Source organism: Protomyctophum parallelum (assembly GCF_964188405.1).
Source record: "Protomyctophum parallelum genome assembly, chromosome: 12".
Classification (NCBI taxonomy): domain Eukaryota; kingdom Metazoa; phylum Chordata; class Actinopteri; order Myctophiformes; family Myctophidae; genus Protomyctophum; species Protomyctophum parallelum.
This window is the reverse complement of record NC_139712.1, coordinates 8,329,998-8,351,066: the sequence shown is the minus strand read 5'-3', so window position 1 is coordinate 8,351,066 and position 21,069 is coordinate 8,329,998. Positions and strand designations below refer to the sequence as shown.

General features: G+C 42.2%; 1 protein-coding gene across 1 annotated transcript; it reads left to right on the top strand.

The window, feature by feature from the left end:
• Positions 1–280: 280 nt before the first annotated feature.
• On the top strand, positions 281–13,344 carry LOC310867493 (stonustoxin subunit alpha-like; the record flags this gene model as incomplete). Its single annotated transcript, XM_083777608.1, has 5 exons — positions 281–371; positions 1,371–3,198; positions 3,517–3,680; positions 3,960–4,142; positions 13,166–13,344. The coding sequence occupies 5 exons, from the start codon at positions 281–283 to the stop codon at positions 13,342–13,344; spliced, it is 2,445 nt and encodes an 814-aa protein (XP_083633734.1).
• Between the last annotated feature and the right edge of the window lie 7,725 nt (positions 13,345–21,069).

Here is a 21,069-nt window from a genome sequence, read left to right as displayed (position 1 = left end):
TGTTTTACAAGGTATTTAAGCAATAAGTATAAGTCTGTCATGCCTTCCCATACATGCTCCTATTGTCACAACTAAAAGCAGCATTTGGCAAACACTCCCTCGTTGGTATAGCAACTTCAGAACAAGCTTCAACTCATGGAGAACTTAAATTACACAGAGTATTTAAGTAAGGCCCAGATTCAGAGTTCACAGCATGTAGGCTATAGTGCGTATTATGTTTTACCAACAGGGTGAATGAACTAACAAAGGTGTATTTATTTTCTCCTGATCAGCGTGAGAAATGGACGCTTCAATCATACAGCTGGCAGCTCTGGGACGACCCTTCAGTCTTGGCATGCTCTATGACTGTCGATCAGACTCGCTTGTCCCAGGTAACGCTTTAAATGTAGACCACTTTCACCATTTTTACATTAATATGTTGAATGGGTGCTCCCAGTGAGAATTCAAACCACAAAGCTTAACAGTAATAGTCATGTATTGACTTCACAAGATTGGGATTGACACTAAAGTCTCAAAAGCACTTGCCCGTCAAGAAAATACACAACCTTACCCCTTATCCTAGCTCTGTTCCATAGCCTTCCGCTTCGCAGAAGGCTATGCGATTTACCGGTTTGAATCTCAAATCGAAATCAGACCAGCCTCTCCTCTTTAGTGGACGCACTCTGAGCCCCCCACCACACGTATAAACTGTACTTTTTGGCCAAAAGGGGATTTTGTTCCCACCGAAAAAAAAAAAAAAAAAAATAGTTACTCCGCTGCGCCCTCTACTGATATTGCCCAGAGAACTGCCTCTCTGGGGGGGGGGGGGGGGGGGGGGGGGGGCTCAGAGTGCGTCCACTAAGGAAAGTAGGCTTTCTATTGACACAACCCGTGTTTGTATTGGTGAGTAGGTCAAACGTTCGTGAGATTTCCACTAAAGAGGAGAGGCTGGTCTGATTTCGATTTGAGATTCAAACCGATAAATCGGAGCTACCCTTATCCCTAAACCTTTTTGCCATTTTTTACTATTTTAAAACATTTAAAAGTTGTTCAACTAGCCAATCTATATAGACGTGCACGTTGTTAGCTTGTATAGGCTATTTGTACTATTTTAAAATGTTTTAAAATAGTAAAAAATGGCAAAAAGGTTTAGGGATAAGGGGTAAGGGGCGTGAAGTTTTACTAAAATAAATTTGTACTAATTACTACTGGAATTATACGGTAGCTACATTTCAATATTATATGGCAGCCATCCCAGGATCAGTGAGAAACCATCAACACGTTTTCATTATATTATTGATGAATTCCAAGGCTGTTTACCAAGTTTAATGTCTTCATCAAACATCAATATTAGTGACAGGCACATAACTGAGCTACTTTATCAATTTCAGGCTATACACTGTGGAATAATGAAGATCTGGGAAAGGATATCAGAAAAAGACCCCAGCGCAACACTGAATTTGAGATTGTTGCATCTGAATCGATTAAGGACAAAATTTCATCACTAAATGTTGAAGCGTCCTTGAAAGCAAGTTTCTTGGGTGGACTGGTAGAGGTTGAGGGCTCTGCCAAATATCTCAATGATAGTAAGACTACACAAAATCAGGCGAGAGTAACATTCAAATACAAAGCTACCACAATGTTTGAAGAATTGTCAATGAATCATCTTGCAAGAGGCAATGTGAGCCATCCACATGTTTTTGACTCAGGCATAGCAACACATGTTGTAACTGGTATCCTTTATGGGGCACAAGCCTTCTTTGTATTTGACCGTGAAGTGTCCGATAATGAGAATCGTGAAGAAATCGAAGGCCACTTGAAGGCAGCAATCAATAAGATCCCCTGCATGCCAATGGGAGGTGAAGCTTCTCTACAAATGAAAGACACAGACATCGCAAAGGCTGATAAGTTCTCCTGTAAGTTCCATGGGGACTTTACTCTTAAAACCACCCCAGTGTCTTTTAAAGATGCAATACAAGTCTACCAAAGTCTTCCACAATTGTTGGGAACACATGGAGAGAATGCTGTACCAGTGAAGGTCTGGCTGATGCCTTTAAAGCTTTTAGATTCGAATGCTGCTCAGCTGGTCCGTGAGATTAGCATTGGATTAGTGAACGAAGCTCAAAGTGTCCTGGAGTACATCGCTGAACTGGAACTGAGGTGCAACGATGAACTGAAGAGCACTGTCGCAAAACAGTTCCCACAGATCAGCAAGAAGCTGAGGGAATTTAAAGATCTGTGTAATGAGTTCAAGCTAGACTTTCAGAAGACCTTGGCAAGGAAACTCCCTTTACTCAGAGGAGGTGGGGAAGAGGAAAGTGTGCTTGCAGAGATCCTGCAAGGAAGACACTCATCTCCTTTCAACAACAAAGACCTGAGTGAGTGGATGCGCTGCAAAGAGAGAGAAATAACCATCATAGGCTCCCTCACTAACATGATGAAACACACAAAGGTTGTCTCAAGTCAGAATGAAATTGACAAAATAATCTTTAATTCAGAAACCAAGCAAGCGGTATGCTTTGCTTTCACCTCACTGCAAACGGCTGAACCATATCTGTCAGCTTTATCAAGCTATCTAAGAGAAGCACCGAAACAAGTGAAAACCGACGATACTGCACTGCATCCCCGAGATGTAGAAGAAGAACAATGGTACTGCTCAAAAGAGCTATATGAGAAAGTGAGGCAGAAAGCTAAGCTTTTCATTGATTTTGCGGAAGCCAACAAGGACAGTAAAAATATACAGTTCCTTGTGACAGCTACAGCAAATGAGAGTCAAAAGGGTGCAAGTGTCAACCTGTATGAGGATGGATTTCTGGCCAATGAGAACTTCGAGCCACCTTCGAAGCCTGACACAGCTGTAGCGAGTGACATAAACCACAACAACGTCACACTCAAGGTGTGCGCACCGAGATTTGGAGCAGAGGGCACCAGCCACTACTGTATTGAGTACCGTGGCACTGGACAAGATATCTGGCAACAGCAGACTGCAGCCAAAGCTGATGAAGTCACAGTGTCAAATTTGACTCCTAACACGGAGTACATGTTCAGATACCGAGCAGTGGGTCCAGTTGGCAGAGGGCCAGCCAGTGAAGTCAGTGGCTCCATCAACACTTTACCCACAAGTCCACCTGAAAAACTTCAAGTTAAAGCATACTCGGATCAACTCTCAGTGAAATGGGAGCGACCGACGGAGCGCAGAGACGGCGTGAACGTGGAGAGGTACATTGTGGAGTACTCACAAGTATCCACTGGAATGAAACATGATCAACTGCAGTGGAACAAAGTGGAATCAAATGCTGAAAATGCCATCATTACCCGGCTAGAAGCTTTGACAGATTATGTAGTCAGAGTCAGATGTGACTGTGGCGTAGCTGGCAGAAGCAAGGAAAGCATTCCGGTCACTGTCCAGACAACAAAAGCTGCAACTGTATCTCCGTCTGAATTTGCCAGACGTAATAGCGAACTCATCAATCCGGGGCCACCCAAAGTTTACAAGCTACCTCTGAAATTGAATGAAACGGACATTGATGGATGCAGGAGCTACAGTGTTGGCGAGGAAAGCACAAGGCGAAACCGCACGATCATGCTGCTTGGAGCAACTGGGGCAGGGAAGACCACCCTCATCAATGGGATGGTCAACTACATCCTCGGCATAAACTGGAATGATGATTATCGATTTAAATTGATCGACAAGGGACCAGGCAACCACGCTGAAAGCCAAACATCTCAGGTCACTGCATACAAACTGAACCACCAAGAGGGTTTTAGAGTCCCTTATACGCTCACCATCGTTGACACACCAGGCTTTCAAGGAATACAAAGAGACACGGAAATCATAGAGAAGATCCGGAACCTTTTCGGTTCCGACGTTGGTGTCACTGAGATTGACATGTTGTGTTTCGTTACCCAGGCCTCTCTTGCAAGACTGACACACACACAGAAGTGTGTGTGTGACTCCGTGCTCTCCATTTTTGGTAAAGACATTGCAAAGCACATTCGGATGCTGGTGACGTTTGCAGACGGCCAGCAGCCCCCAGTTCTGGAGGCGATAAACGCGTCCGATATCCCATGTCCCAAAACAGATGCAGGGTCGCCCATTCACTTCAAATTCAACTCCTCTGCTCTGTTTGCAGACAACAGTTCCCCCGGGAAAAGGGACTGTGGTGAAGATGAAGATGAAGACGATGAAAACTTTGAACAAATGTTTTGGAACATGGCCATGAGTGGCTTGAAACGTTTCTTTGCCGCTTTAGACAAAATGGAAACCAACAGTTTGCAGCAAACAAAGGAGGTTCTTAAAGAATGCCAAAGGCTTGAGACAGCCATCAATAAAATCAGGATGATGATGAAGATGCAAGCTGATGATGCAATTTTTGAAAGTCAAAGGCTATGGATGATGAAGCGTAAGATGAATCACCTCTTAGAATCTATAATGATGACGTCAACTACAAGGATGGAAAGAAAACCGCTCCAGGACCAGATGGGGCCCCTCGGGCAGGAGGCAGTTGCATGTTTGGCCAGACTGAGTGAGATCGCCTTGAGGCCCAATCCACTTTCTGCCCTTTTTTTTTTGATTGATTGAAATATTTATTAACAGTTTGCAGAATTTACAGTACATTTCAAGCACAAACTCAATACAAAGACTGTTAACTGTGAGTGGACGACCCAATTAAGCATTACACTTGTTTACAACAGGGTCCACATTGTTCAATTCATCAAAACATTTAGAGACATACAAATAGACATTTCTATGTAGCTAAAGAACAGAACAGGAATTCATCATATAGGAAGCAAAAAGGGAAAAGATACATATACAGTGAGGGGGAAGGGGGGGGGGGGGTGGGGTGGGGGGGATTCAGATCTTACAGAGGCCAGTTTCATCCGTAGGTGCCCTTTGAGACAGCAAGGGCTGAATCCTGTTCTTGTGACCGACAGTCTGTCGCAGCCCCCTGTCGGCCGGTCTTTTATAGGTCGGCCGGTCGGTCCAATGCAATTTTAGCGACCGACGTATTTCACGTCGGCCGGCCGGTTTGATGGGTCGGTCGGTCGCTATGTGTGTCCGTCGCTCATTTTTCAGGTCCGTCGGTCGCTATGTGTGTCCGTCGCTCATTTTTCAGGTCGGTCGGCCGCTATGTGTGTCCGTCGCTCATTTTTCAGGTCGGTCGGCCGCTATGTGTGTCGGTCGCTCATTTTTCAGGTCGGTCGGTCGCTATGTGTGTCTGTCGCTCAGTTTTCAGGTCGGCCGGTCGGTGATTTGGTCTGTCTTCATATTATTTTTTTTCTGCTCTCGTTGGACTTAACTTTATAAGTCCAATGGAACACTTATTTGTAACGTGTGGCTGCTGTAGCGTAGCGGTCTATTCTGTCGCCTCTCAATTTCTTTTAGCTGGGGGACGTTGGTTCGATTCCCGCTCGCGGCAGACAAAAAATATTATATTTTAGACAGACAGACAGACAGACAGACAGACTGCCTGCCTGTCTGCCTGCCTATCAAATAATGTATTCATTCCATATTTTTTTAAATATAATAATCTTTGTGTGCCGCGCGATTCGAACCAGCGTCCCCAGCCAAAAAAAATTTGAGAGGCGACAGCATAGACCGCGACACTACAGCAGCCATACGTTACAAACAAGTGTTCCACTGGACTTATAAAGACAATAGCACCCAGCTGCAGTCTCGCAGACGGGCCGTGCTCCGTGAGGGCGGTGATCCGTGAGGGGAGGGACCGGAAGTGCACTTTAATAATACCAATTGGTATTGTGTTTTATATCATTTTAATCGTTGATTAGTCACCTTTACAACGGGGTACAGCTTGTCAGGACCACGCGTCCGTGGAATGAGCAACATTGCTAAATGTAAACTTAAAGATGGAGTGCCACATTTTTTTAATTTTTCCAGTTTTTCATGTGTCTATGAGGTGACAGTACTTAATTAGACAGACTGGAGTTGTTTTTATGTGCAATTGTGTATTGCCTTTGTATTTAGGGTTTCTTCCTGGAGGCCGAACCCTTGACAGTTAAACAGGCCAATGAAGTAAACAGTAATATAGTGACACCACACTATCAGCCCCTCCCCAAACCCCTCCCCCTTTATCATACAACTACAGCTGTGGGTGTGGCTTCAGTTCAGGTGGATCACCACCCATCACCACCCACCAGGCAAACCAGGCATACTTAATGAACTGGTGGGCGTGTCCACATAAAAGCATGATTTTAACAAATACTGTACACTTTTTGGAAAAAGTTATTCCCCCTTATATTGTAATAATACCTGATGATCATGTTTTAGGGTGGAAAAAAATGGTGGCACTCCATCTTTAACTTTGGTCCATGATTTATCCACCTTAATATATATATATATATATATATATATATATATATATATATATATATATATATATATATATATATATATATATATATATGTGAATTATTATATTTGGGCAACCACAATAATAATAATATATAGTATTAGGGCTGTCAAACTTAAAAATGTATTATTCATGATCAATGATGTCCAAAATATATGCCATATTTTTCTGTAGACTATATTGTGGGAATAGAAAGATAAATAACAGTAGACCATCTTGCCAATCAGACTATACCAGTAAGACGCCCTGAAGGCGAGAAGTGAGGTCACGTGCACACATCTGCCTGGGTGACGGCAGACTGCTGGGCGAGCGCTGGTGCTTTGGCATGGGGGGGTCAGATCAACATATGGAATTAATTCTGTACTGGCCATGGAGCGTGTCTTGAGTGTACAGGGTTTGATGAGGTCAGATCAACATATGGAATGTCAGAACAGGTCAGCTCCATATATGGAGATCTAAGGGGCAGTGGGGGCAGTGTCTTGAGTGTACAGGGTTTGATGAGGGCCCAGGTAGGGCCGGGCCTTCATTTTTGGGCCTGAGAACTTCACTAATAACTTTGGGGCGGGCCCGTTTGAATGGACAGGTATCAGTCAAAAGGGAAACATCGAAGAGGAAGGACGGGTGGGGAAGGATCAACATATGGAATGTCAGAACAGGTCAGCTCCATATATGGAGATCTAAGGGTTTGAGGTCAGATGTAGAGTTGCTGGCTGGCTCAGCTCCATATATCTAGGTGATGATCCAGTCTTTTCCATGTATGGCTATCCAGGGTTTGATGAGGTCAGTGTCGTGATCTTATATCATATATGGAGACGGCCATATATGGTGGCGTGACGTGTCACGAGGCGTGATGTCATGAGGCGTGACCATATATGGAGGCGTGACATGACACACTTACTGACTGACGGGAAATGCAGGTTTTCATAGTAAACAGTGGCCTACAGTCGCAACAACACATTCTTATATCAGTATCATGGTCAGCATCATGCATCAGTTTCCAAATGAGTGCTTTTAGCAGGTGTGATAAGCCCTACTGTATAGTCTCCATTCCGACATGCTGCCACTCCGACATTGACTTCTAATTGTCGGAATGGTGGTATGCTCCATATTTGTAAACATCCCACCATTCCGACAGAAAAAAGTCCCACCATTCCGACAGGGACCCGCGGCAGAAAAGGTCCCACCATTCCGACAGATCACTTTCACAACTTTTTTTTTTTTAATTATTATTATTTATATTAATATAAACATTATTAATTATATTTATTTATTATTTTATTTATTTATTATTATTATTATTATTATTATTATTATTATTTTTTTTTTATGGTTTATTGATTATAGTACAAATGGTTTATCCTGCTTGAATATTATCTAATGTAATAGCATGAATTACTCAATTGAATTATTAATTTAACTCTGAATTATATTTGATTATTTCTGAAGATGATAGGCCTATACAGTATGTCCCAGAAAGAAAGTCACATCCCAGCAGAAATATGCTGTGTCATGTCAGTGTCATGGTCAGTATCATGTCAGTGTCATGGTCAGTGTCATGTCAGTATCATGGTCAGTATCATGTCATTGTCATGGTCAGTGTCATGTCAGTGTCATGGTCAGTGTCATGTCAGTATCATGTCAGTGTCATGGTCAGTATCATGCTCAGTATCATGTCAGTGTCATGTCAGTATCATGGTCAGTATCATGTCAGTGTCATGTCAGTATCATGGTCAGTATCATGTCAGTGTCATGGTCAGTATCATGGTCAGTATCATGTCAGTGTCATGGTCAGTATCATGTCAGTGTCATGGTCAGTGTCATGTCAGTGTCATGTCAGTGTCATGTCAGTATCATGGTCAGTATCATGTCAGTGTCATGTCAGTGTCATGGTCAGTATCATGTCAGTGTCATGGTCAGTATCATGTCATTGTCATGGTCAGTGTCATGTCAGTGTCATGGTCAGTGTCATGTCAGTATCATGTCAGTGTCATGGTCAGTATCATGCTCAGTATCATGTCAGTGTCATGTCAGTATCATGGTCAGTATCATGTCAGTGTCATGGTCAGTATCATGGTCAGTATCATGTCAGTGTCATGGTCAGTATCATGTCAGTGTCATGGTCAGTGTCATGTCAGTGTCATGTCAGTGTCATGTCAGTGTCATGTCAGTGTCATGGTCAGTATCATGTCAGTGTCATGGTCAGTATCATGTCATTGTCATGGTCAGTGTCATGTCAGTGTCATGGTCAGTGTCATTTCAGTATCATGTCAGTGTCATGGTCAGTATCATGCTCAGTATCATGTCAGTGTCATGTCAGTATCATGGTCAGTATCATGGCAGTGTCATGGTCAGTATCATGTCAGTGTCATGTCAGTGTCATGGTCAGTATCATGTCAGTGTCATGTCAGTATCATGGTCAATATGACTAAAATGTAATAAAAACTCATAATGTAATAATCAGCTCATATATTATAAAGACATTATTGCATTATGAAGTTTTATTACACTATGAGTCGCCTATGTGGAGGTTCTTAATGTAACACATTATTACATTATAGAAAAATCTATTAAGTTATGTGCTCGTCTTTTAATTACATTATGAGCTGATTATTACATTATGAGGTCAGATGTAGAGTTGCTGGCTGCCTCAGCTCCATATATGGAGATCTAGGTGATGATCCAGTCTTTTCCATGTATGGCTATCCAGGGTTTGATGAGGTCAGTGTCGGGATCTTATATCATATATGGAAACGGCCATATATGGTGGTGTGACGTGTCACGAGGCGTGACCATATATGGAGGCATGACACGAGGCGTGACATGACACACTTACTGACTGACTGACGGGAAATGCAGGTTTTCATAGTAAATTCAATGCATATGGTCCTGTGTCTGTGGTCTATGGTCTGGACATGGTGTGTGTGGGACAGGGGTACGGGGTTATAGCAACTTATTACATTACTTAAATGCCTTGATATCATTATGTCATATTCGACCATATAGGCCTAGCCTATTATTGCATATCATTTTATTATTGTTAGATTAGCATTTCTTCAAATATGCACACTTATACCACCAACTAATAAGCTTTCAATTAAACTATTACCTACAACAAACTACATCAAACTTTTCCAAACCGAGCACGTAATTATGATTAAGCACAGCTGGTACTATATACACCCGGCATTTAAGCGCGCACCAGCAAGTGCGTGTCGTGCACGCGCATTATGTTGCGCGTGCGTGCATGTGCGCTTGTGCACGTGCAAGCCGAAAAAAAAAGCACTTCCGGTCCCTCCCCTCACGGATCACCGCCCTCACGGAGCACGGCCCGTCTGCGAGACTGCAGCTGGGTGCTATTGTCTTTATAAGTCCAGTGGAACACTTGTTTGTAACCTATGGCTGCTGTAGTGTCGCGGTCTATGCTGTCGCCTCTCAAAAAAAATTTGGCTGGGGACGCTGGTTCGAATCGCGCGGCACACAAAGATTATTATATTTAAAAAAATATGGAATGAATACATTATTTGATAGGCAGGCAGACAGGCAGACAGTCTGTCTGTCTGTCTGTCTGTCTGTCTGTCTGTCTGTCTAAAATATAATATTTTTTGTCTGCCGCGAGCGGGAATCGAACCAACGTCCCCCAGCTAAAAGAAATTGAGAGGCGACAGAATAGACCGCTACACTACAGCAGCCATACGTTACAAAGAACTGTTCCATTGGACTTATAAAGTTAAGTCCAACGAGAGCAGAAAAAAAATATGAAGACAGACCAAATCACCGACCGGCCGACCTGAAAACTGAGCGACAGACACACATAGCGACCGACCGACCTGAAAAATGAGCGACCGACACACATAGCGACCGACCGACCTGAAAAATGAGCGACGGACACACATAGCGGCCGACCGACCTGAAAAATGAGCGACGGACACACATAGCGACCGACCGACCTGAAAAATGAGCGACGGACACACATAGCGACCGACCGACCCATCAAACCGGCCGGTTTGCTAAAATTGCATTGGACCGACCGGCCGACCTATACAAGACCGGTCGACAGGGGGCAGCAACAGACAGTCGGTCGCAAGAACTGGATTCAGCCCTCCCTCCTTTGAGAGCGGTTTTGAAGGAGTCAAGGGATTCACATGTCTTAATGACTGTTGGTAGGGCGTTCCACATTTTGGTGGCATAGGAGCGAAAATAATTTAGTCCCTTGTTTGTGCCGAATCTGGGTTGTACATGGTTTGTTGCACTCCCTCTGGTGTTGTGGGTGTGGACTTCGTTTACATTAAGGAAGTATTTAGACAGGTACATGGGTATCTTGGTGGTGTAACGAATCTTGTGGACCAGACCCATTGCAAGATGCTGTACTCTGTCGTTGACCCTAATCCATCCCAGCCTGTCAAAGTGGGCAGGGGTGGGGTGGGTTCGGGGGGTGAGGCCAAGTAGGAGCCTGACCAGTTTGTTTTGGGAGGTCTGGAGCCTTGTTTTAAGGGCCTTTGAGGTGCTGTGGTACCAAGAGGTGGATGCATAGTCAAAGAAACCTTGTATGAGGGCTCCTGTTAAGGTCTTCAAGGTGTTTTTGCTGACCAGTGAGGAGATCCTGTAAAGGAATCTTGTTCTTTGATTTACTTTTTTGATTACGTTGGTGGCCATTTTATCACCGGAAAGATTGGCCTCCAGGATGGAACCTAGGTAGGTAATTTGATCTTTTCGTGTGATAACATTTCACCCACTCTAACCAAGAAGCCATCTGCCTTGCTGAGATTACTATTTGATCCGAAGAGAATGGATTCAGTTTTTCCCAGGTGTAAGGATAGTTTGTTATCAGCGAGCCAGGTGCAGATTCTACCGAGTTCAGAGCTGAGGGTCTTTTCAACCTGCAGTTTGTTCCTGTCCGAGACCAGCAGTGCTGAGTCATCTGCGAACAGGAACAAGTTGCAGTCACAAGCTGAAGTCATGTCATTAACATATATTAGGAACAGTAAAGGCCCTAGTATGCTTCCTTGTGGGACGCCACAGCTCACTGGGAGGGGAGGGGACAGTGTTCCGTTCACCTCCACCATCTGTTCTCTCCCCTCCAGGTAGGATTGCATCCAGCTCACTGATGTGCTATCAAAACCAATAGCTTTAAGCTTGTTAACCAGTATGGAGTGGTGTCAAAAGCCTTTTGGAGGTCCAGCATGACCATGCCGCAGTATTTTCCAGCGTCCACCTCGTGTTTGATGTGGTCGCTCAAATAGAGGAGGCATGTGTCAGTGGAGTGGGATGTTCTGAAACCAGATTGGAACTCGTACAGCAATTTATTAGTGGCAAGATACTTTTCAACCTGTTCATAGACTATTTTTTCCATCACTTTCGAGATGGAGCTTAGAATAGAAATAGGGCGGTAGTTGCCAGGTTCTAATTTACTCCCTTTTTTGTACAGGGGGGTTACTTTGGCCAGTTTAAAATCTTGGGGGACCTGTCCCTGTTTGATGGAGAGGTTTACTATGTGGGTGATGACGGGAGCTATGGAAATGGCTGAGTCTCTGAGAAATTTGGAGGGAATATTGTCATGGCCAGTGGCCTTGTGGGGTTGGAGGGCACTCAGTTTTTTAAGTACCTCCTCAGTTGTTACCATTGCCATTTTAAAATCATCTTTACAAACACCTAGGTTTTTGTAGAAGGCTTTGATGTGTTCTACACCAAAACGCCCAGAGTGGGAGGGCAGTTTGTTAACCAGCATTGTTGCAATGTTTGTAAAGAAGATGTTCAAGTGGTTGGCTACATCAAGCTTGTCAGTGATGAGGGTGTTATTCGATTTGATGTTTATGTTAGTAAACCTGGTTTTTAGTTTCTGACCACAGCCTAGTTGGTTGTTTAGTAGCTTCCAAAGCTCCCGAGGATTGTTTTTAATTTCCTCGGCTTTATCATTGATAAAGTTACTTTTTGCTGATTTGGTCATGGCAATAACACCGTTTCTTAGCTTGTTACATTGGGTTTTTAGGATGTACAGTTTGGTTTGGAGATCACTGTCGAAACGCTTGGCTAGCTTGGACTTGCATTTAAGAAGTTCAGAGCATTTGTTGTCTCTGGTTTTCATTGCAGCCAGTATGTCCGAATTCATCCATGGCTCTGAGCGGGTTTTGACCCTGACGGTTCGCAAAGGAGCCATGATGTTTAGTACTGATGTAAATTTGGTTTTAAAGCCAAGCCATGCTTCTTCGACTAGTGAGCTCCTGAGCACATCGGACCAATCCAGACTCTCCAGTTCAAGGTTAAAGGCCTCGCTAGAGTAGGTTTTGAGGTCCCTAGATATGACTGTTTTGTGACAGTCAAACTTCAGTTTTTGTATTTTGCGGGTACAGAAAATCATAAAATGATCACTGAGCCCACAAACAATAACCCCTTTCTTGGAGATTCTGGATTTTTCCGAGGTCAGAATGAGATCAATGACAGTTTGAGTAGAATCACACACTCTTGTGGGTTGGGTAATTAGCTGACTGACACCATGCAGATCACAAAACCGACTAAATGACTTAAACACAGGTGCTTCCTTACGAAGCATATCCGTATTGTAGTCGCCAATCAGGATTTTCTCTACACAATCCTCCCCAGCTAAGCACCCCTCAAGTATATCATAGAATCCATTCTGATCGGGCGGTCTATAGACGGTGCCAACTAATACTGATTTAGCATTTTTGAAAATTAATTCAACCCACACAGTTTCAATTTCATCATGCTGTAAGTCAGTACGAGTAACATATTCAGTGTCTTTGTGAATATACATGCACACGCCACCACCATGCCTGTTTCTGCCCTGCCTGGATACATAGACCTGCTCATCGAGGGGGAGAGGTCTGAAGCCAAGGAGGGCTTCATGACCCGAATTCAGTCTTTGGAGGAAATGAAAGAACAGGCGGAGATCATAGCCAAGGTCGAGAATGATGGTTCTCAGTTCTTCTTGGATAAACGGATACGAATGAGATGGACAGTACACAAGTTCACTCTGTGAATCCTCCCCTCCCCTCCACCACTCTCCTCTCCTCATGTGCTTACTGCCCCGTGTGAGCGCATATAGGTGCATTGAATTTTCCCCTTGCAAATAATGATGAGGCACATTAAAATGGCAATATAAGGTTTTTTCCCCCCTTTACAATAATGAAAAGGCAGAAATGCCTAATAAAATAATATATGCTAAAAAAAAAGAAAGAAGAAAAGAAAATGCTATAAATAAACTTTTTTGAGTGGTGCAAGCCACTGCCTGGCTGGGTATGAGGATGGAAACAGCATGGTTGTTTTTCACCACCTGTGCGCAACCTAACACACACACAAACACACACACGCACATTATTAACTGTATATATGATGATTTTGTGTGTGACAGTACAGTACAGTATAGAGGGACCGGCACACAGTAACTCTGTAATTTCTCAACCGTTTCGGACACGGGGCGGCTCGCCGGAACCGGCCCGCCCCCCTGGGCGCGTTCCTGGGGGTCACTTCACACGGGTGTATTTTTTTTTACTGTACCGAAACCGAACCGAAACCGTGGCCCCCATACCGAGGTTCGAACCGAACCGAGGTCCAACTGAACCGTTGCACCCCTAGAAGGCGGTTTTAGCTGCGGTTGCCATGGGTGGATTTGGACACAGAAACACAGAAGAGACGAAATAAGTCGGGCATTAAATTCACTCCTCGACTACCAGTAATACGACGACGACGACATGAAACCCAAAGGTCTCCATTTTGGGCATGTCAAAATAGGCAAAACGTTTGGAAGAAGCAACAGATCTACAAGCCTAGAACGTGGTGATGCATTGTGATTTAATTTGATGTAGACATACGTATAGATTATATTGCTATATTCATATTGTGATGATTTTTTTTCTCTCCTCAAACACAGTTTTCTTTGGTGGACTGTATGCATTAATCAAACAAATGATGTTTGCCTGAATTACTATTACTACTACTATTACTATCACTATAGTCCCATTTGTTAAAACTTGAGTGTACTATAGGCCTACTGTCTTTCTAATGAAATACGTTGTAAATTGTAATGACTTTCATCAAGATGTCCTGCTGTGGTACTAGTGGAAAGAATGGAAAACACTATAAACATTATAATTGTAAATGTGATCCATTCTTTAAGATAGATACTTGCAAAGTGGGCAAATTAACATCTTATGTATAGTGTTCAACTTCAGTGAGACATATATATGTGTACAGGTATATGGAATGATATTTAATTTGTTGCTAAAGGAGATTTGGGTTTGATTAATTTTTTGTTTATTTTCTTTGTGTTTCTTCGGTGCCGGTGACGAGGGGGAGTTTGCTCCCCGTCCGTCCGTGCTGGCAGTGATGCTATGGGCAGTAGGGTCTATGGGCAGTACGGTCTTCAGCTGGAGGTGGTGGTGAGTACGGTGTGTGCGTGCACGAGGCAGAGAAGGTTATAGTTAGGGCCAGGGTGGTTTAGAGCAGTGGTTCCCAAACAAGGACCCCCACAATTGACATTAATTAGCCCGTGGAGGCGCACACCCCCATTTGAAAATATACGCCAAGGACCCCCGTAAGAGAATTTACAGCTCCAGCAGTGAGTTTGACATGCATTAGTCTACGGACCCCCCCCCCCCCTGCCCCCCCCCCCCCCATTTAATGGCATTTCTATCTCTTGGACCCTCAAATTTAATTTAACTCTGAGTGTAGAAATGGAACCAAATGGTTCCATTTGTACACAGACCCATAAGGGTGCGTGTGGTTCCTAACTATCATTTCCCTGGGGACCCCCTGAAACTCCCTCAAGGACCCCCTGCCTAGGGGTCCCCCGGAGCGGGGACCCCTTTTCGGGAACCACTGGTTTAGAGACCATCATCAGAGCTATACGTGAACCCCCCGTGCTAGGACGAAGAAGAAGCGCTTAACGCTGTTTGTTGTTTTGATGTATTTTTTTTCTTTTTATTGAACATCTTTTTCTGTAAGTTTGTTGTTTTTGGTTTGTTGTTTTGTGGTGCGTCGGACGCCGGGACGTCCACTGGGCATCACGTGCCCGGTTGGCGGAGCTGCATGTGGGCGCACTGAAGACTAGCGTTGAGTTGTTAGTCAGTCACAGACTCTCTCAGAGAACAACTTGAGATAGTTAGAAACGGGGCGGCTCTCTTTGAAAACACTATAGATACTTCTCTGTGTTGTGCACGTACGTGTGCACGTGCTCACTACTACCGAGCTGGCTGCATGGGGAGATAATTAACATTGCTGATCGTAATTTGCATTTGCTATATTGATAGTTCCCACTGAAGATGTAATGGATTTGGTTTGTTTGACAATGTTTTGAAAATGGGGACAGTATTTGAAAAGGCCTCTTTGGTTAGGCCACTTGTGCTGCCTCTCTCTCTCTCTCTCTCTCTCTCTCTCTCAGGCAGAATGTCTGATCAAGCTGATTGGTCGAGGAGGGGCCTGTTTTCAATGTGTGTGTGCTCTCTCTCTCTCACAAAGTCGCTTAATTTCTGCCTTACTTTAAGAGTATGCCTACATTGAAAAATGGAATTTTCTCTGTAATGTAATTGTTTTCCTAATAAATCTAGCCTAACCCATTAGTGACCATTAATCAAGCATTGTATTGCTTTGCTGTTTCTAGAAAATAACTATTTTGATTAGAAGTTATACCTACATATCCTACATATCCTCCATATCTTCTTGACTTATTTTTAATTCCTTCCATTGTGCCAGTGTGTGTGTGTGTGTGTGTGTGTGTGTGTGTGTGTGTGTGTGTCTACCTTTTGTTGCAAATCTGATCCAGTTTTTCAACCAGAGAGAGAGAAACACTGCACCCTACTGGTGGGCCTGGGAATATCTGCACGTGTGGTTTTTCCCTCCTGGAATTAAAACACAGACAGACAGTTAAAACAGATGCTATGTGACATGGTATTTATCACATACTGTGGGGGTATGCATTCCTGATTTGTATTGTTCCCAACTTGCATCGTTCCCAAGTAGGCCGGTGCCTGATAGGCACTGGTCTTAGTATACCATAAGGTATATAGTATATACATATATATACATATATATATACTACACAATATCCAATCTGAGAACCCATGGTTAAAAAAAGTCTGACTAAAACATCAGTTGAACGTATACTTGGTATAATTTCACAATTCAAATGTACAGCTATAATGCCAGTGCCCTGGAAGCCAACTTTGTACTTTTTAATAGTATAAAATATTGATGATGGAAGTGTTAATGAATTTACGTCAAGTGGTCAAGCAGTAACAAGGTAATGCTACTCCTGATGTCATAGCCTTCACATGTTACAGTAGGCAAGGGCATCCAATTACAAACACAACCGTAAGTTAAAATATGGAGACAGCAACGATTTACTAAGAAACAAACCAGTGATGGGAGATCAATCGGTGAACACATCGGTATGGCCGATTCTAGTTATGTTCTGATTAATCTTAATAATCAATCGAACCGATTAATACACATTTGATTGTCTTTACAGATAAACAATGTATCACAATATTAAAAATAAGGTATTAAAGTTTAATCTGACTTGCCTAAGCCTGCAGTGCAGAATGCAGATACCTTGTTACATACTGTACATGTATTTTTCAGAATGGACAAAATTATTACAATTGAAATATCGGTTATCGGTCATAACAGCAATTCATTTTATATGATATCAATATGATATCGGTCATAATGTCTCTAAAACAAACGTTGAAATGTAATCTGAGAAGCAGAACTAGTAGCAGATAAACTAAATGTAATCTGAGAAGCAGAACTAGTAGCAGATAAACTAAATGTAATGTGAGAAGCAGAACTAGCAGCAGATAAACTAAATGTAATCTGAGAAGCAGAACTAGTAGCAGATAAACTAAATGTAATGTGAGAAGCAGAACTAGCAGCAGAAAAACTAAGCGAAAACAAAGCAATTACAATTTACAATTTAGGCATTTAGCAGACGCTCTTAATCCAGAGCGACTTACATTAAGCAAGAACAAAAAGCATGGGAATACATCACATGAAAGCATTTATCATGAAACATGTGTAAGCTAAGAAAGTAACAGTGGAATATCTATATAATGAAACTATACATATATACTACTATGCTATACATATGTACTATGGCGTGCTATGACTATATACAATGCAATTATAGTGCTGTCTACATAACATGCTATAAGTCTGTATCAAATGCTATCTAAGTCTACGGAAGTGCTATCTAAGGGGGTAGGGTAAGTGCTAAGTGGTAAGTGGTAAAGCAGCCAGTATAAGTGTCCCAGGGTGAGATTCCCACTGTCAGATACCTGCCTCGTTTTCCTTTATTTAACAGAGACGATACAAAAAACAATGCATCTATCTAGTTATAAAACAATGCATCTATCTTGTTATAAAACAATGCATCTATCTAGTTATAAAACAATGCATCTATCTAGTTATAAAACAATGCATCTATCTAGTTATAAAACAATGCATCTATCTGGTTATAAAACAATGCATCTATCTAGTTATAAAACAATGCATCTATCTAGTTATAAAACAATGCATCTATCTAGTTATAAAATCATGAAACCGTTGCATTGTAAGATATATATGGGGTTCATAGCCGAGGCTAATGGTTAGGCCTTTCTATACAAATATCTAACTATACTAAAAACAATCGTTTACAAAAAATTAACTAATCTAACATGCAAAAGCAATAACATTCCCAAAATACAGTCGACAATCGACATGTTTAAATGTTACCTCTGGCCCGACACATTTAAAAATCTATTTGCTAAAGGAGAATTTAATAAAACTGTCAAAACTAAGCATATTGTATTTTATTTTCTAAGGATTATGCAATGGCGCCATTTCATAGGTTGATATTTTGTCCATTATTTATCTTCAGAGATTGTTTATAAATTAGTTACTGTATTGGTTTGGTGATTGACTGGCTCCAGAAACTGGAAGTAATACAATAAGAGATATGGGAAAATATCATGGCATGCATAAACAACAGTTTGTCTGTGTGCAATGGTATATACTGTATATACTGTATAATGGTATATAATATGGTCTGGCCAATCTAAAGCAGTTCAGTCTTGCTCAACTTTTGGGGGTGTCACATGACTGGGAAGGCTCAACCCACTACATCAGTGATTGATTGATTGATTGATTGATTGAAATATGTATTAACAGTTTTTAGAATTACAGTACATTTCAAGCACAAACTCAATACAAAGACTGTTAACTGTGAGTGGACGACCCCAATTAAGCATTACACTTGTTTACAACAGGGTCCACATTGTTCAATTCATCAAAACATTTAGAGACGTACAAATAGACACTTCTATGTAGTTAAAGAACAGAACAGGAATTAATCATATAGGAAGCAAAAAGGGAAAAGATACATATACAGTGAGGGGAAAGGGGGGGGGGGGGGCGGTGGCGGGGATTCAGATTTTACAGAGGGCAGTTTCGAATTGCAGCCATCCGTAGGTGCCCTTTGAGAGCGGTTTTGAAGGAGTCAAGGGATTCAAGGGAGTCAAGTGAGTTTTCTGGAACGTTACTTATGAATTGAGTGGGGAAAACAATATTTATTATCACCATGAAACTTCCCCAATTGAGTATACTTACACGAAAACAATGATTTATTGTATTACACATTTTACAATATTCTACTATTCTACTACCATGGAAGGGTTATCATGTATTAATTTACTTGATCCTATAAAAAAAATTATACGTCTAGTTTTTCATGTTGGAGCTCTGGCTCATGGACTAAGAACCAGAAAGAACTGAACCGGTTCCCATTGCCAGGGAACAAACTGGTGGAAAAGGGGTCTTTGAGGGCACTGTTCCAATATCATCTGTTTCTGCCATAGTCTGTAGTTTCTGCACACAAACGCACTTTATTTCTGTAATTCACTATTTTGTCCACTAGGTACTAGTATTGTACCTGGCAGGCCCGATCATGTGGGGACAGGTGAGATCGCAGGCTATTAAAACAGTATTGGGCTCCTCATCTACAATCAGTCCAGCTCCAGCACCCCCCCACTTCCCCACCCCCGCACCCCAGCTCTAACGCCAACAGGGGCCATTTCAAATAAGCTCTTGGTCATTACTCTTGTGTAGTCTTTCAATACAACAACATATTCCTTGGCAAAGTGGGATTCAAATTGAAATTCAAGGTAAATTAATCCACAAAACTAACGTAATTTGTATTGTTGACCTATTTCTAAAATATTAGTGCAACTTTGGGTTTTTTTTTACCCCTCTATCACACAGAACCATGTTTTTTGTGTCCATATCACTACGCCCAAAGAATAGTTCCATGTGATGGAGGGGTCAAAGTTGAACGAAAGTCGCGCTAATATTTTAGAAATTTGTTTTGTGGATTAATTTACTTTTACTGCGTGGCCCCCAGTGCCCCACACGAAATGACCAGAACTACTTAGTATTCACTAAAACCAGAGCAGAACTCCCACCACGGGACTCGGGCAATCAATGAATACAGTTGCAACCACTATATTAATGGCAAGTATTTCATACAACTTAAGTTAAAAAAGTCTGAACTATCCCTTTAAGGGGACCGTTGCTTTGGGTTGCTTAATGTTAGTGGATTAGATCAGGGGTTCTCAACGTTTTTGGCTGGGGACCCCCGTAAATGCTTTGGTCATGTCTCGCGACCCCCGCCCGGCCCCCCCTCCCCACCCCCAATACAAATTGACCTCTACAATAACCTTAATAATAGAGAAAATGGCATGCATCATAATTAAATACTGAAAACCAGATAATAATTAAGGAAAGTTTATGCATGTACTATAGTGTACTATGTAAACTCCTACTTTCTATTTTCCAGCCATTCAGTTGCAAAAAAAAGTTAAAAATAGTTTGGCGACCCCCCGGGGGGTCGTGACCCACGGGTTGAGAACCCCTGGATTAGATGACTGCACTCTCCCACAGTAATGGAAAAAAACACATATCACTTTATTAATTTTACACTCAGTGTTAGGGAACTCAGTATAGCGTTGGTATAGCCAAAACACATCATTACGCATCAATGCACACCTACAGTATACAAGTGTTGTCCACAATGACATAATTATGATATGTGGACTGTATCTGCCTATAGAGCGTCGCAGTCCCTCCCCCTTTCATAACGACGAGTGGCCCAGGAAATGAAATGCAATGCATTCTGACCATAGGTGTAACTGAGGGGGACACCTCCGGTTACTTAAATTAAACACTGGTTGAGGCGGACAATATGGACGTAATTCCGATCAAAGAATTAGGCTCCGGAGAAGGGATATCTTCAGCAGATTTATTTGCAATGTGATGTATGTGGTCTGGAATACACAATAAACATAAATAAAGAATAGCATCAGTAACATGAACTTGAATTAACTGAAATATCCACTTAAAATAGCCACAGCAAGATTGATGCAATCACTAAACAAAGATATGCAGTATGCACAGTATATTGATCAAACATTGGTAGGCTACACAAGTATTAAACCCAAACTATGCATGTTAGACTCTAACAATACATAGGCCTATTGTATAGTTCTACAAGGAAATCAAAACTCCATGTGGTATACAACATATTAAGGCCAAAAACGGTCCAAATGTTGATAAACATGTAAATAATTAAATACTGTAACATAGAGTGACATAAACAGCATAAAAACGGACTACAGGCAGTAGGGAGCTAAGCTAACCAAACAACCATGTGCTGTCAATTAACCAAACAAAC